Source organism: Neoarius graeffei, chromosome 4 (genome assembly GCF_027579695.1).
Source record: "Neoarius graeffei isolate fNeoGra1 chromosome 4, fNeoGra1.pri, whole genome shotgun sequence".
Classification (NCBI taxonomy): domain Eukaryota; kingdom Metazoa; phylum Chordata; class Actinopteri; order Siluriformes; family Ariidae; genus Neoarius; species Neoarius graeffei.
The window spans coordinates 67089822-67108577 of record NC_083572.1 but is presented as its reverse complement, the minus strand read 5'-3'; the positions used below and the strand labels follow the sequence as shown (position 1 = coordinate 67108577).

The following is an 18756-nucleotide window of genomic DNA, read 5'->3' as shown; positions in this document are numbered from 1 at the left end:
TGCGATGCTTTGCGATGGGTTGTCAGTGAAAATGAGACATTTTGGTGACGATGCGTGGCGATATGCAGGTGAGCTAAAAGTTGTGGTCACACAGCACACAAACACTTGACTGTCATGCCTTCGTGCACTTGAATCTGGCACAGCTCGAGCGGCTGTGCACACTCATGGAGCACATGGTGCACGTTCTTGGGACCCAGTCGTTATGGGAAACACCTGGTACTGATTTGAGCGCAATCAGCAAATATGGACAGATACAGATATGGACGCTGTTTTCACACAGGCGTTGCAAAGTATTATGATTAGCACAGTCATGTTTGTTTCTAGCCATGTTTATAACACTGTTTAAATATTCTGCTTTATGATCCTGCTTTCGTTTGCATTTTGTTTTTGTAAATATCACACCTGCTAATAAACACTCTTGTACTTAGATTCGTCTACCTCCGTCTATCTTGTAATGTCCTGATCCCCAGATCTTTAACCCAGCCACATATAAAAAGTTGTACGCCTCCATGCTCTTCCAGGTTTTCATCTGTTTGTCCATGCAGAATGACGTCTGCAGCACCAGGTAGTTTGAGATGTCGGGGAACTCAACGGATGGATAATTTTCCAACTCGTAGGAAAAATCCTTCTTTGTTAACGTGTGAGGATCTACCGTAATCCCATTGAGTGGTTTCTATATCCACTTCTTTTGAGTGTACCTCTTGGTTTTAATAACTTGCTTGTTTGCTGTACACAAACATGGCAGTAAGTTCTTGTGTTAATGGACCAGATTCTACTTTTGGATCATTAATCCCTTTTGATTGAGAATGCCCTGCATGCATGGTTTTATGTTGGCTTCTGGCACATCCATACAGTTTTAAATACAATACCTACAATTAATAACAGTTTGTTTTTCTTGCATTTATTTAATTCCTGGGCTCCCATCTGTAACAGGGAGTGATATTGCATCCCATTAATACAGTTGACAATAGATTATTAGATTCTAATAGAATAGATGAGCCAAAATTATTGGGGATCTTTTTAATGGGCCCCGACTCGTTACAAGTATGAATAGGTGGGCCTCAGAGCAGAAAAGGTTGAGAACCCCTGCTCTATATGCATGCTGCAAAGACTGTGTTGCGCTCACTGGACTTTGTTTATCATTCTGCTCTACGCTTTATAACTAAGGCTGGATATTCCACTCACCACTGCAATTTATACAGTTTATCTGTTTGGCCTCCACTGTCAATACGTAGACAGCGTCATTGGCTCATTTTCATTTAGAAAGTATTTATTGGCTTGTTACCATCTTATTTATTTATTTATTTGCAGACAACTAACAATAGCTATAACCTCAGGTCTAACAATATCATTCTTCTTAATGTACCAACTGTGAAATCTGAATTTGGTAAAATAGCTTTTCTGTACAATGCACTTCAGAAACAATTAAAACTTGGCATACTCATTCCACTTTCTGATTTTAAACTTTGTGTTGCAAACACCAAATTATCACTGTGAATGCTTTTAGAGTGTCGTTATATTTTCCTTATTCTGTTTACTTCCTTTTTTCCTTTGTATATTGTGTTGTGTGTTTTGTTTGCATGTTTTATATTCTTGCTAGGTGCTTCCCTTTCTTGGCCAGGGCTCACTTGGAAAAGAGACTTCCTTCTCAATGTGATTTACCCTCGTTAAATAAAGGATAAATAAAAAATAAATAAAACATACTGCTAAAGCTACACTGGAGTGGTTTAAAGGGAAACATTTAAGTGTCTTGGAATGGCCTAGCCAAAGCCCAGACCTCAATCCAATTGAGAATCTGTGGCATAACTTGAAGATTGCTGTACACCAGTGCAACCCATCTAACTTGAAGGAGTTGGAGCAGTTTTGCCTTGAGGAATGGGCAAAAATCCCAGTAGCTAGATGTGCTCAGCTAATAGAGACATACCCCAAGAGACTTGCAGCTGTAATTGCAGCAAAAGGTGGCTCTACAAAGTATTGACTGTGGGGTGTGTGTGAATACCTACGTATGCACACTCCAGATTTCAGATTTTTCATGTTAATTATTGTTTGTGTCCCAATAAAACAACAATTTTCACCTTTAAAGTTGTAGTCATGTTGTGTAATCAAATGGTGCTAAACCCCCCCCCCCCCCCCCAAATACATTGTAATTCCAGCTTGCAATGCAACAAAACAGGACAAACACAAAGGAGGATGAATACTTTTGCAAGACACTGTACCTTTCATGTGCGTATTACATCTTATGGATATGTAGCATTTAATTTCTGAGAACAGTCACAAATGATGCACCAAACAGATGCAGGATATGCGAGGCAGCCATCATGCACATACAAATGCATCGTGAAAAGCAACTATATATTCATCATATCACATACTGATGCCCTGATTCATACTGTAAGTGCTTTGGAATTGGCTTAGTTTATTTCAAGGTATATTATACTAAACCAGTTTTTAGATTAGATATCCCTGCTTCAGAAGGATTTATTGAGTAAAAATATAAAGCCAGGAAACTACGGTACTCTCTTGTCTTTTGAGCATGAACAGAATTTCATGAGCACCTATAATGTCTTGGAATCATAACAGTTGACAACATTGTGCTGTTTTTTTACTTTTTTTTTTGCACTACCATGTTCAGTAAACATTCTAAACATTCTTGAGATCCTGACAATACAGTATACACACTTGTGCACGCTTTTTAGATCTATTTACAACCCCAAATCAGAGTTGGCATGGTAAGTTGAAATTAAAACAAAACAATGATTTGTAAATAGTCTTTGACCTGTTTTGCATTCAAAACAACACAGCAGCACATTATTTGCTGTTTTAGCTCATGAATTTTATTGTTGTTGTTGTTTTGTCCAAAATAAACACTTATTTCAACTTTGATTCTTGCAACATATTTCAAAAAAAGTTGGTATGGTCAAGCATTTACCACTTTATAAGGTTGCCATTCCTTCTCAAAATACTTAAAAGATGTTTAGGGACTGAAGACAAGTGATGAAGCATTTCACTTTGTCCCATTCCTTCTGCAAACAGGTCTTAAAGTGCATATCCTGGACCAATTTCGTGTTTTTTTTTTTTTATATGAAAGTATGTCCCTTTACACACTTATCCAGAAGGGTAATTTTGCACAAGGCCATCTGTCTACAACAGAAAAAAAATATAACAAAACGCGTCTGGAAAAATCCCAAGGGAGTCTGGAGCCAGATTCGTGACGTTATCTGCGGAAGTGCCTTGCACGGTTTCAGTGCACAACCTGTGTAGACCAAGCACTCCCATTTCTCTCTCATTGTCTGGTCTTTTGGAAAACGATGAGTACTAATCCCATCAAGATTGGTGTTGCTACACCCCCCTACGATACATCTGTTAACCATTTTAATAATTACGTGATAGTGTTGAAGAAATTTGCAGAAAACCACCAGGTCATTTTCTCATAAACAAACCAGCGCTGACATAGGATTCAGAGGGAGGCATCCCACACGCGAAGTCACGAAAATCAATGTTTGCCGGGAAATCCAAATGCCAAGTTTTTTCAGAGGCGTACTAATTCGCCTCAAATGGCTTGATTTCAACTGAATTTTTCTGGTATTGCGCAAGGTAAAAAAATTGCACAAAATGCAGAATGTTACAGATATTTGACCAAAGTTTAATATAAAATATGAGAATTACATTGATCTTGCTCCTGAATTTACCCGTGATATGCACTTTAAGGTGTGCAGCAGTACAGAGTCGTCATTGTCACATTTTGCGTTTCAAAATTTGCCCCACATTCTCTGTTGGGGACAGAGGAGACAGGTACCCTCTTCTTCCAGAGCCATTCCTTTGTAATATGTGCAGAATGTGGAATAATTTTGTCATGCATTTGTTGACAATCTGGAGATCCTTCGCCCATCTTTGCTCCACAAAGATTAAGCTTTTCCTAGATACTAATTTTGTACCAAATCATAACCATCACCTGTTGACATCACCTGTTTGATATCACCAAAGGTCAGAGAAGCAGCTTTGGGACCAAAAGCTTGCTGGCTCAATTCCCAGGACCAGCAGGAATGGCTGAAGTGCCCTTGAGCAAGGCGCCTAACCCACAACTGCTCTCCAGGTGTTGCAGCACAGCTGCCCACTGCTCTGTATGTGTGCTCTCATCCCCAGATGGGTTAAATGTAGAGAAAGATGTTCACTGTGCTCTAATGTGCAGGTGATGAATAAAGGCTTAAAATTCCGTAAAAAATCTTTTACCTCATTATTAGCCCTAAATTGCCCTCATCCCAACTTTTTTTTGGAATGTGTTGCAGGCCTGAAATGCAGGAATGGATGTATATTAACTCGTGAAATGAAGTTGACCAGACAAAACATGAAATATCTTGGGTTTATACTGTCTGCAATGAAATACAAGTCAAAGCAAATTTAGAAATCACTGTTGTTGTTGTAAGGCGGCACGGTGGTGTAGTGGTTAGCGCTGTCGCCTCACAGCAAGAAGGTCCTGGGTTCGAGCCCCGGGGCCGGCGAGGGCCTTTCTGTGCGGAGTTTGCATGTTCTCCCCGTGTCCGCGTGGGTTTCCTCTGGGTGCTCCGGTTTCCCCCACAGTCCAAAGACATGCAGGTTAGGTTAACTGGTGACTCTAAATTGACCGTGAGTGTGAATGGTTGTCTGTGTCTATGTGTCAGCCCTGTGATGACCTGGCGACTTGTCCAGGGTGTACCCTGCCTTTCGCCCGTAGTCAGCTGGGATAGGCTCCAGCTTGCCTGCGACCCTGTAGAAGGATAAAGTGGCTAGAGATAATGTGATGTGTGATGTGATGTTGTTGTTGTTGTTTTAAATTTGCTTTTTCCATACCATTCCAACTTTTTTTCTGATTTGGGGGTGTACATGTTTTTAATTTTCTTTCCTTTCTAAGCATTGCAAATAATGAACTGCAAAACAACTTTTATACTTTGTATACAACCCCGATTCCAAAAAAGTTGGGACAAAGTACAAATTGTAAATAAAAACGGAATGCAATAATTTACAAATCTTAAAAACTGATATTGTATTCACAATAGAACATAGACAACATATCAAAAGTCGAAAGTGAGACATTTTGAAATTTCATGCCAAATATTGGCTCATTTGAAATTTCATGACAGCAACACATCTCAAAAAAATTGGGACAGGGGCAATAAGAGGCTGGAAAAGTTAAAGGTACAAAAAAGTGACAGCCGGAGGACCAAATTGCAACTCATTAGGTCAATTGGCAATAGGTCATTAACATGACTGGGTATAAAAAGAGCATCTTGGAGTGGCAGCGGCTCTCAGAAGTAAAGATGGGGAGAGGATCACCAATCCCCCTAATTCTGCGCCGACAAATAGTGGAGCAATATCAGAAAGGAGTTCGACAGTGTAAAATGGCAAAGAGTTTGAACATATCACCATCTACTGTGCATAATATCATCAAAAGATTCAGAGAATCTGGAAGAATCTCTGTGCGTAAGGGTCAAGGCCGGAAAACCATACTGGGTGCCCGTGATCTTCGGGCCCTTAGACGGCACTGCATCACATACAGGCATGCTTCTGTATTGGAAATCACAAAATGGGCTCAGGAATATTTCCAGAGAACATTATCTGTGAACACAATTCACCATGCCATCCGCCGTTGCTAGCTAAAACTCTGTAGTTCAAAGAAACCGTATCTAAACATGATCCAGAAGCGCAGATGTCTTCTCTGGGCCAAGGCTCATTTAAAATGGACTGTAGCAAAGTGGAAAACTGTTCTGTGGTCAGACGAATCAAAATTTGAAGTTCTTTATGGAAATCAGGGATGCCGTGCCATTCGGACTAAAGAGGAGAAGGACAACCCAAGTTGTTATCAGCGCTCAGTTCAGAAGCCTGCATCTCTGATGGTATGGGGTTGCATTAGTGCGTGTGGCATGGGCAGCTTACACATCTGGAAAGACACCATCAATGCTGAAAGGTATATCCAGGTTCTAGAGCAACATATGCTCCCATCCAGATGACGTCTCTTTCAGGGAAGACCTTGCATTTTTCAACATGACAATGCCAAAACACATACTGCATCAATTACAGCATCATGGCTGCGTAGAAGAAGGGTCCGGGTACTGAACTGGCCAGCCTGCAGTCCAGATCTTTCACCCATAGAAAACATTTGGCGCATCATAAAACGGAAGATATGACAAAAAAGACCTAAGACAGTTGAGCAACTAGAATCCTACATTAGACAAGAATGGGTTAACATTCCTATCCCTAAACTTGAGCAACTTGTCTCCTCAGTCCCCAGACGTTTACAGACTGTTGTAAAGAGAAAAGGGGATGTCTCACAGTGGCAAACATGGCCTTGTCCCAACTTTTTTGAGATGTGTTGTTGTCATGAAATTTAAAATCACCTAATTTTTCTCTTTAAATGATACAGTTTCTCAGTTTAAACATTTGATACGTCATCTATGTTCTATTCTGAATAAAATATGGAATTTTGAAACTTCCACATCATTGCATTCCGTTTTTATTTACAATTTGTACTTTGTCCCAACTTTTTTGGAATCAGGGTTGTAGTATATAAAGAATAGAAGTTATTTGTATAGAACTTGTATAGTAACAATTCATATATTTAAATAGTTCTTTACTTTATATAGCTCTGCTTAAACACAGTATAATCAAAAACACAGAAGAGATATAATTAAGAAATCCAGTGAAGCAATTCATGAACAAACTTAGGGAAATGGTTTTCATAGAGCAATGATTCCCAGAGGAGAAAACAGACTGAAAGCTTTGCTGATGATAACTGGACTCCAGAAGCTATTTCATATTAAAGGGAACATGTTTCAGCTTCCATACTCAAATCAGACATTTCAATGTGTTAACAAATCTAGGGTGAAATAATTATGCTTTACAGACAATGAATCTTATTTTAAAAAGGCCAGAAATTATTTATATCAGATTTGTTTATTTGTTATGTTCTGCACTTTTTACATAATTAATTTAAACAATTAAGGATTCTTTGTTTATCCCTCTGGTGGAACTATTAAAGGTTCTATAAAGATCTCTATAACAGAAGATTTCCCTGTCAGCTTTCCAATTTGTTTGCCATTTAGGAGGCTAAAAACCATTAAAAAGTTAAGAAGACTTTTTTTTTCCTGAAAGTGTGCTAAATATCAAGACTGTTTAGCTACATTTTAAATGCCTGACAAGTTCTAAGTGCAGAGAAAGAGAGAGAGAGAGAGAGAGAGAGAGAGAGAGAGAGAGAGAGAATCAGTTACCAGTAAATTGGAGTTTGTATAATTTCATAGTTGATACATGCAAGGATTTTTCAGGGGTTCTTTAAATGTTTGTAACAGAATTAACACTTCTTAGCCTCCAAAAAGGGTTCTACTTGGAACTCTTTCTGGTTAGAAAATACTTTGTCATTAGGATATACAGTGGTGCTTGAAAGTTTGTGAACCCTTTAGAATTTTCTATATTTCTGCATAAATATGACCTAAAACATCATCAGATTTTTACACAAGTCCTAAAAGTAGATAAAGAGAACCCAGTTAAACAAATGAGACAAAAATATTATACTTGGTTGTTTATTTATTGAGGAAAATTATCTAATATTGCATATCTGTGAGTGGCAAAAGTATGTGAACCTTTACTTTCAGTATCTGGTGTGACCCCCTTGTGCAGCAATAACTGCAACTAAACGCTTCCAGTAACTGTTGATCAGTCCTGCACACCGGCTGGGAGGAATTTTAGCCCGTTCCTCCGTACAGAACAGCTTCAACTCTGGGATGTTGGTGGGTTTCCTCACATGAACTGCTTGCTTCAGGTCCTTCCATAACATTTCGATTGGATTAAGGTCAGGACTTTGACTTGGCCATTCCAAAACGTTAACTTTATTCTTCTTTAACCGTTCATTGGTAGAACGACTTGTGTGCTTAGGGTCGTTGTCTTGCTGCATGACCCACCTTCTCTTGAAATTCAGTTCATGGACAGATGGCCTGACATTTTCCTTTAGAATTCGCTGGTATAATTCAGAATTCATTGTTCCATCAATGATGGCAAGCCATCCTGGCCCAGATGCAGCAAAACAGGCCGAAACCATGTTACTACCACCGTCATGTTTCACAGATGGGATAAGGTTCTTATGCTGGAATGCAGTGTTTTCCTTTCTCTAAACATAACACTTCTCATTTAAAGCAAAAAGTTCTATTTTGGTCTCATCCATCCACAAAACATTTTTCCAATAGCCTTCTGGCTTGTCCACGTGATCTTTAGCAAACTGTAGATGAGCAGCAATGTTCTTTCTGGAGAGAAGTGACTTTCTCCTTGCAACCCTGCCATGCACACTATTGCTGTTCAGTGTTCTCCTGATGGTGAACTCATGAACATTAACATTAGCCAATGTGAGAAAGGCCTTCAGTTTCTTAGAAGTTACCCTGGGGTCCTTTGTGACCTCACCGACTATTACACGCCTTGCTCTTGGAGTGATCTTTGTTGGTCGACCACTCCTGGGGAGGGTAACAATGGTCTTGAATTTCCTCCATTTGTACACAATCTGTCTGACTGTGGATTGGTGGAGTCCAAACTCTTTAGAGATGGTTTTGTAAAATTTTCCAGCCTGATGAGCATCAACAACGCTTTTTCTGAGGTCCTCAGAAATCTCCTTTGTTCGTGCCATGATACACTTCCACAAACATGTGTTGTGAAGATCAGACTTTGATCCCTGTTCTTTAAATAAAACAGGGTGCCCACTCACACCTGATTGTCATCCCATTGATCGAAAACACCTGACTCTAATTTCACCTTCAAATTAACTGCTAATCCTAGAGGTTCACATACTTTTGCCACTCACAGATATGTAATATTGGATCATTTTCCTCAATAAATAAATGACCAAGTATAATATTTTTATCTCATTTGTTTAACTGGGTTCTCTTTATCTACTTTTAGGACTTGTATGAAAATCTGATGATGTTTTAGGTCATATTTATGCAGAAATATAGAAAATTCTAAAGGGTTCACAAACTTTCAAGCACCACTGTACATAGCACCTTCAACCAGAGAGAAGGTTGTACATTTTTAAGAGTGTATGGCTCACTGAATCATCTGATGCTGAAATTATTTTCGGATACTTCTGTTGGGATAAGAAAACAAATGACATGAAAGAGAAGTTACAATCTGAAGTAACATGAAACTTTTTACTGTTTACATTCTGCAGGAAATGTGTGTATATCACAGACAGTTAAAATCCCTCGTGAGCCAAAACCAGGAGAGTTTGACAAGATTATCCACACCCTTGGAGAAAATTCCAATTCCAGAGTGGTCATAATTTTTGCGAATGAAGATGATATAAGGTGAGTACAAATAGCTATTAAAATGAAGTACCTATGACAGTTTTAGACATAACATTTTAAATGTGGCTAAAGGGACAGGGACTAGCAGAGTGGCTGGACTACAACAAGATAACTGCAACCTTCAACACTTGCACTAGACGTCTACACCTAGACCTTTAAGAGCTAAGGCATCTGGTTAATTAGCCCAGAGCTGCTGCTTCTGCACTGTTGCAATACAACACAAGCGAAACAACAATCAAGTACAGACAAATCACCCACAGTATTACTTTATTTTAGTAACCTTTTCCGAGTGCTAAACTCCTAGAAATATGTACAAAATACACAAACCTTGTTACATTTATGATACAAATTCTGTGTTATTCAAAGGTTTTGTGTTTTATCAGTCCCACTTTCCCCCAGGACTAGAACTGTGTAGCCCTTTACTGTAGCAGGGTGATGCCCCTGCTACAGTATGTATGTGTTATGCAATCTAACGCAGTTAGTAGGCAGAATTTTTGAATTTCTGTGTGAGGCACCAACTGTAAAAAGCCTATTATCCTTTTAAGTTGGCTTCATTGGTAACATTTAGCTAGCAAGTCATGTTAATAGTGTTAAATTTAATTGCAACATTTTGCTGTACAATGAAAAATCACAGATTACATCTAAATGTAGATAATGTAAATCATAAAGGTAAACATTAAGTATAAACATGTTGATTTAAATGCAGGAAGCAATTTGTGTCAGAATTTGCATACTTTATAAAGATTTGAAATCCTAAATCATTTTCACACGAGTATTTAAGGTTTATACTTAACATTTGCATTGAACATTTATAATTATTTGTTAAATGTTAAATACAGTGGTGCTTGAAAGTTTGTGAACCTTTTCTGTTCCTAACTGAAGATGAGCTGGCCTAATTTCAGGAAACAATGGATGAGTATTATCAAAAGGCAAGCTAGCGAACTAAATGTGAGATGTGAGCTATAAGCTAAAATAGTGGCCCTCAATGCGCATGTACTGTTAAACAGCATGTTAAGGTTACACTGTTTTGAACTGTGTAATCAATTTCAGTTTTTAAAAGCTCTTTTCTAAGTCACTGGGAGACCAAGCACCCCGGTGCATATGAGGAGAGTGGCCGTGGCCTGAATGGCCTGTTCCTTGGTGGGGGCACATAGGAGACAGTTGCCCATATAAAGCAGTATTGTGATGCCTCTGGCCATCAAAGGAGAGCAATATACTCTCTTACATTTTGAAAACACACAGGGCACTAGCAAGAGACTCAAGGGTTGAACTTTTTATTAAAATGCTGGTCATTGGAAGATAAACCTTAAAAAGCATCTGTGTTCTGGGGTGTCATACAGGTCCACCGACACACACTGATGCAAAGTTATCCTGTACTTACACAGCATGGAGCATATTGTGTTTCATCTCATGAGACCACAAGCAATGCAATGCAAGTATCAATGGCAGACAACCCTGACCTGCTTGGGACCCTTCATATTACTTAGACACAGCATGCACCACGGATATCTGTTGAGATATCTGTTCAAATCCTAAGTTAAAGATCCACCCTCCACCATCCAAACCACCTCGGGTCACCACCATTTTAAGAGTGATTGCCATAGTTTGTTTAGAGCCTGTCATTGGCACCTGTGAGCTACAAGTGGCCAACCCAGATCCATTTTTTGATTTTCATAAAGGGTGGAGTTGAATGTTTTAATGTTCCCAAATTGTCACATTACACTGCATCTTTAAGATGGCCAATGCTGTGCTGGTGCCCATCTTCAGCTTCCAGGAGGTTCTAACACCCGCTGTACAAGTCTTGTTTGCATGGTGCATGCAGTGTATCATGAAAAAATGGGTGAAATCTTCTTCTTTCGGCTGCTCCCATTAGGGGTTGCCACAGCAGATCTGTTCCACATATTTGATTTGGCATAGGTTTTACACCGGATGCCCTTCCTGGCGCAATCCTCCCCAATCTATCCGGGCTTGGGACCGGCACTAAATATGCACTGTCTTGTAGAACCCCAGCGGCTGGGTATTTTACCTAATTGGCATGTCTTTGAACTGTAGGGGAAACTGGAGCACCCGGAGGAAACCCACACAGACACGGGGAAAACATGCCAACTCCACATAGAAAGGTCCCTGTCAGCCATGGGGTTTAAACCCGGAAACTTCTTGCTGTGAGGTGACAGTGCTAACCACTACACCACCATGCTGCCCAAATGGGTGAAATCTTACTAAAGTGAAAAGAATGAGGGGTTTCTTATGCGACGTCAACTTTAGTATGTTATCTGAAATTCATTTAACCTACCTACTCACAAATTAACAACATGCAGTATGGCAAAGGAAAATTACACAACCATACAAGCAGGCCCGCTGGTTGGCTAGAGAGCAGGGGATGTGGAAGACTCTGAGCAGATAAACCTGACTGAGAGTGTGACCTCATGGGGAGAATGAGGCTTGAATGGAAAAAAAACCTGACTCCAACCAAATTTTTGGGTAATCTGGCACATAGTCAGGGGTATGCTGGTTAGCTGTCAGTGTGAGATGTGACATTTTCTGAGGAGATAATGCAGATGGAGAACCCAACTTGCAGTTTAGTGAACAACAATATAAAGGAAATTCATAGAGAAAACTAGCAAACATCGTGATGAGTTGTAGATAGTAAGGCTAGCAATGCTAATGAGAGACTACTGGGCACTAACATTTCACTAGAATCGGCTCACAATGAATAAAATACATTCACAGAGGTAGAAGAGACCAGGAGATGAGGTTATTGCCATGATGACTGTAGCTCTGGAGGTTAGGAGGTGTAAAATAGAACTCGTTCTCCAATTTTCATTAGGACACTGCTGCAGTGTGGCCATAATTCCGTCCACAGCCAGATGTTTTATCACTTCAGCAAGATTTTCAGTTGTACCACATTTGAGCCATTGTCCATGCCATTGAGCATGCACCAGTCTTAAAATGTAATATATACATTCAGGATTTATATTTAAAAATTTATTACTATGTTACTAAAGTTCAGTAGTTTTTTTTCTAGCAGACTTTTTTGAACATTTAAGCATTAGAAATTAATTTAAAATAAAAGTGGTACATTTCAGTGTAATATTTTCCTACACATAATAACTGAAAATGTTCATATTACTTCTAAACATAGACATGAATAACTCTAAGCGGAAACATTAAATGTCAATCCTAAATGTTAAGGTTAAATATACAGTAAATGTTACATGTTGATGTAGAATATTCAATCTAAGATAAATATCTTTAGAAAGTTTGAAAATTCCTGCACAGAATGGTCTTTCCCTTTATTAGTAATGGAAACGTGATCGATGTTTATATTGAGCATTTATGTTATTTACATTTGGAGTATGTGATTTTTCAATCATTGTGTATGGCATAAGATTGTGCTGAAACATAAGACTGTCATTTAACATGAAGTGGAATCATGCTAAATTTTCTAAAAGGTCAGCGAGAAAGATCTAAATATTTTTTAAATTTACTCTTGGTAAATAATTCTTAATTTAGTTGCATGACGACTTTTTTTAATTAATTAATTTATTTACACTTATGAGCATGTTGAGAGCAGTGTCTGTAACACTGAAAATTGATTATTCATGCCTGCAGGTCAGTGGGGGCTTCTACAGTATATCCAGAAGGAACCAATGAAGCATGTTCTTTTTAACATCAATCAATCATTCATGCCATGATATTTTGCTCCATTCATTCCTGTTTTATTGTCATTCTACATTGATCTTGCAAGCTAGCACAAGCTATCCAAGTTAGTGCATTTCTCATATAACGACATTTGAACTCAGCATTGCGGCCCTTCTTTTATTACAGAATTAAACCTAGCATGCATTAATTGATCATTATACCAGACCACAGGTGAATTCACAAACCAGTGTGTACTGACATACTGTATATATTAATTATATTAATGCTGTCATTGTAAAATATTATCGTTTCTGTAGTTACAACTCATACACGGGCTTCTATGCTGGAAGCTCCACATAGTTTAAGGCTAATAGTAAATGGATTTAAAAATTATATGCTGTTATTTAGCACAGAAAAAATGTATAATTGTTGATATGGTGAAGCTTTCTTTTAGGAGATGACTAAATAATCATCTCTTAAATTGAATCAGTGATGTTCTACAGTATATATAAATTGTGTCAATTTAATTTAATAAATGACCTTCCCATCGAGGTCAGAACTGCTGACTTCTTGAAGACCTTCAAGTGCAGACTGAAGGCCCACCTCTTCAGGCTGCACCTCTCCCCTGCTTCCCCTGCCCACTGTGTAATCACATAGCGGTCTTGACCAACTCAGGCTGTGTACTGTCTAGTCTGCTCGTGATGACTCAGTGTTAGCCATTGTAGTTTTATTTTTCTCTATTTAGTTGTACTTTGTCAGCTCATTTGTATATTCTTGTTTTCCTTGGCTGTTTGTTGATTGTTTCTTCAACAGGTGTTAGGTGTTATTCTGTCACTTGTTGAGTTGACACTGCTACTTTCTTATCTAGAAATTCAGCACTTCTTGTACCTGACTTTTGCACTTGTATGTTGCTCTGGATGAGAGCATCTGCTAAATGTCTGTAATGTAATATCTACAGTGGTGCTTGAAAGTTTGTGAACCCTTTAGAATTTTCTATATTTCTGCATAAATATGACCTAAAACATCATCAGATTTTCACACAAGTCCTAAAAGTAGATAAAGAGAATCCAGTTAAACAAATGAGACAAAATATTATACTTGGTCCTTTATTTATTGAGGAAAATTATCCAATATTACATATCTGTGAGTGGCAAAAGTATGTGAACCTTTGCTTTCAGTATCCGGTGTGACCCCCTTGTGCAGCAATAACTGCAACTAAACGTTCACAAACTTTCAAGGACCACTGTGGGAATTAATGTGCCAAGAGCTATGGAGGGAGGTGGCAGGCACCACGGACTTATAAAGGTCAATGTGTTATTGACAAAGTTGACTAATACATGTCATGTCATTGGTACCAACATTTTAGAGTAGACAGTGGATTTCTATATTGAACTATATTCCTTGAATTTAGAGCATTAACTCGGATTTTTCTTTTTTCAAATATAAATCTGATACAATGGTATGGATGTAAGAATCACAAACGCCTCAAAAAAGAGAAAATAAGATAGAAGCTTTGACAATCAGTGTTTTCATTTCATTGGCGTTATATTAATACTTAGTACTATTTATCTTACTGTTTTTCTTACAATTCTTACTGAATTTTATTTGGTTTGATTTGTTAGTGAATACTCTTGGATTTTTAGTATATTGATCATTGTTAGTTTAAAGCTATGTTAGATTTTAGCTAATGTTATGTTAGTTGATCAATTTATCATGAATGTGTTTATGTAGTATAGTGACGTAGCTTTAAAATGAAACTCAAATTTTACCTAATTTTGTTATTGCAAACCTCTGTTTTACAAATAAAAAAAATAACTGTACTGGGCTCTCTAAATTGATTCATTATTATTAGACATTTTTAATAAATATAGTAGTAGATTTAAATGTCAGTAGGCCTGGCACATCTTCTTTTATGATCTTTATAAGTTTGTTTTACAATAATTTTATATCCATTCATTCAGGCTACATCTCATTGTTTGGCTATTATGTTTCAGAAATTTGGTTGAATTAAAAATAATAACTATCCATGTTTATTACACGTGCAATATGCAAAAATATATAACATATCTAACAAAGCAAATTTTGTGAAAATTGGTAAATTGTTTGTTTTATTTTTTAAACACCTCCTAACATTTGATGAATGCATTTACAGCTAGCACCAGCAACTAATGCAGCATCTATTGTTTTTTTTTTTTCAGTTTCAGTATTCAGTGAAAAGAGCCAGATAAAAACACTAACATGCTCATTTCTCATAATCAGTAAACACTTAATTTGTTGTCCTGGGTGTGTTCTGCATTATCACTGTGTTTACAGTTATTTGCATGTTTGGAAAATGTAGCAGTAGATCACACAGGAATTCTATCCATCCATCCATTTTCTTCCGCTTCTCCGAAGTCAGGTCATGGTGGCAGCAGAGTATTCCAGGTGTCCCTCTCCCCAGCAATGTTTCCAGTTCCTCCTGGGGGATCCGAAGGTGCTCCCAGGCCAGATGAGATATCCTGAGGTCTCCTCCCCATTGAATGTGCCTGGAAAACCTCCAGAGGAAGGCACCCAGGATGCATCCTAATCAGATGCCTGAACCACCTCAGCTGACTCCTTTCAACATGAAAGAGCAGTGACTCTACTCCGAGATCCCTCTGGATGTCTCAGCTCCTCACCCTATCTCTAAGGGTGAGCCCAGCCACCCTACGGAGAAAGCTCATTTCAGCCACTTGTATCCACAATCTCATCTTTTCAGTCACTACCCAAAGCTCATGACCATAGGTAAGGTTTGGAACGTAGATTGACTGGTAAATTGAAAGCTTTGCCTTCCGGCTCAGCTCCCTCTTCACCACGACGGTCCAGTACAACACCCGCATTACTGCTGACGCTGCCCCAATCTGCCTGTCCATCTCACACTCCATTTTACCATCACTCGTGAATAAGACCCCGAGATACTTGAACTCCTTCACTTGGAGCAGCAACTCACTTCCAATCTGGAGGGAGCATTCCACTGTTTTCCGGCAGAGAGCCATGGGCTCAGACTTCGAGATGCTGACTCTCATCCCAGCTGCTTCACTCTCAGCTGCAAACCATCCCAGTGCATGCTGAAGGTCACGCTCTGAAGAAGCCAACAGAACTACATCATCTGCAAAGAGCAGAGATGCAATTCTGAGGTTCCCAAACCAGACACCTTCCCCACCCCGGCTGTGCCTTGAGATCCCATCCATGAATATCACAAACAGGATTGGTGACAAGGGTCAGTCTTGCTGGAGTCCAACACCCACCGGAAACGTGTTTGACTTTGTGCTGAGAATATGGACACAGATCACACTTTGGTTGTACAAGGACCAGATAGCTTGTAGCAATGACCCCGATACCCCATACTCCCGCAGTACCTCTCACAAGAGCCCCCAAGAGACATGGTTGTAAGCCTTTTCCAAATCTACAAAACACATGTAGACTGGCTGGTCATACTCCCATGAAACCCCCAACAACCTTGCTAGGGTAAAGAGCTAGTCTACCATTCCACAATCAGGACAGAATCCGCATTGCTCCTCCTGAATCTGAGGTTCGACAATCAGTCGGAGCCTCCTTTCCAGCACCCTGGAATAAACTTTCCTGGGGAGGCTGAGCAGTGTGATACTCCTATAATTGGAGCACATTATCCGGTCCCCCTTTTTAAAAAGAGGAACCACTGCCCTGGTCTGCCACTCCACAGGCACTGTACCCAACCTCCGCATGGCATTGAAGAGGCGTGTCAGCCAAGACAGCCCAACAATGTCCAGATCCTTCAGCATCTCAGGATGAATCTCATCCACCCCTGGCTCCTTGCCACCAAGGAGCTTCTTGACTACCTCAGTGACCTTTGCCAGAGATATGGGTGAAGCTTCCCCCGAGTCCTCAGACTCCACCACCTCCATGGACATCATGTAGGACAGGTTCAGGAGTTCTTCAAAGTGCTCCTTCCACTGCCCGACAATATCCCCAGTTCGGGTCAGCAGTTATCCTCCCTGGCTGTGCATAGCCTGAGGCAAGCCCTGCTTCCCCTTCCTGAGTCGCCAAATGGTTTGCCAGAACTTCCTTGAGGCCAACCGAAAGTCCTTCTCTATGACCTCCCTGAACTCCTCTCACACCTGGGTTTTTGCTTCAGTAACTGCCGAAGCTGCAGCCCTTCTGGCCTCCCAGTACCTGCTTGCTGCCTCAAGGGACCCCTGGGCCAACCAAGCCCAAAAGGTCTCTTTCTTCAGCTTGACAGCTTCCTTCACCGCCAGTGTCCACCAGCGGGTTCTTAGGTTACCGCCACAACAGGCACCGATGACCTTTCAGCCATAGCTTCTACCAGCTGCCTCTACAATGGAGGCTTTGAACATGGTCCATTCAGATTCTACATCCCCAACCTCCCCTGGGATGCATGAAAAACTCTTTCAGAGGTGGGAATTGAAGACCTCACAAACAGAGGACTACACCAGACATACATCTGCCAGTGTACATAGGAATTGCAGTTTAATTGAAAATGGTTTTTGTAGTTTACCATTTTCATACAACTCTATAAGACACTTTTGAAGTAATTTTTCCATCAGAAATTAATGCTTGTAATTAACATTTTCTGGTTATTTGTTTTGCTGTTATTTTATTGTCATTATCAAAGTATTCATTTGATGTGTTTCATTGTCTGGAAATCAGAGTAGGAGATAATGAAGAATATATTAACTCAGGGTGTAGAGTTTTAACTGTGAATTTTGATCTATCTTCTTTCTCTTTCAAGGCGACTCCTGCAGGCAGCAAAGAAAGCCAACCAAACAGGACATTTTATTTGGGTGGGATCAGACAGCTGGGGCTCTAAGATCTCTCCTGTACTACACCAAGAGGAGATGGCTGAGGGAGCTATCACCATCCTACCCAAACGCCAGTCTATCAAAGGTAGATGAAAGAATATATTTCTTTTTGAGTCATTCTAATCCTTGAACCTAATACCCTCTGTTGTACACTTTGCTCTTTTAGCCAGTGTACATCTGCCAGATTGATGTCACACTACATCGTACAATAGTTGCATATACTGTAGCCCCATAATCTACTGTGTAAACAAAACTGTTAACAGCATGACAATCTAAAATCATAGGATTACACATTTAATCCTGCAGTTCATGAAATTGAATTTCTGTGGACATTGACACTGATATCACCTGTCTGATCTCAGGGTTTGATAATTACTTCATTGGGCGAACGCTGGAAAACAACAGGAGGAATGTCTGGTTTGCTGAATTCTGGGAGAACAATTTTAACTGCAAACTCAACCGCAATGCCTTGAAGAAAGGAACTGGCATCAAGAAATGCACAAGTAAGAAGTATTTAATTGTTCAGGTGGCTAAAGACAATAATGCAACTGTATAAGAAAGAGAGAAGGAGAGGGTAATACAACATAGTGCACAGAGGTACAACGTGCAAACTCTTTGATCATTTGAGGAACAATGTTTACATTTAAGCCATCTGTTCCCTTATGTACTCATGTAATTTTGAGCAACAAATCATCTCCACTTTAAGACAACAAAACACACATTTCTATAAACATGAATCCTATGATGAGGCTGTGATTCCTGAAGGTGAACAGAACATCAACAATAATAAGTACATTTCTCAGTATGTGGTCCGGCTGTTTTACCCTCAGTGTTAATAACCTCAGGGTTCAGCATAATTTGATACCCAACTCAGGAGGAGCTCATTTAAATGATGGTGAGAACCAGATTGCATGAGAATTAGTCACATGCATTACCACCACAGGTGGCTTCTCCAGTGAGGAGAGGGAGGAAGATCCTCC

At 39.5% G+C, this 18756-nt stretch overlaps 1 protein-coding gene across 1 annotated transcript in view; it reads left to right on the top strand.

The window, feature by feature from the left end:
* The window catches only part of LOC132885162 (metabotropic glutamate receptor 4-like), a 320710-nt gene that overhangs the window by 230157 nt on the left and 71797 nt on the right, over positions 1-18756 (top strand). The window contains exons 3-5 of the mRNA XM_060919511.1: positions 9182-9317; positions 17707-17861; positions 18139-18279. Of these exons, the coding sequence (XP_060775494.1) occupies positions 9182-9317; positions 17707-17861; positions 18139-18279 (432 nt within the window). The remainder of the gene's footprint in view (positions 1-9181; positions 9318-17706; positions 17862-18138; positions 18280-18756) is intronic.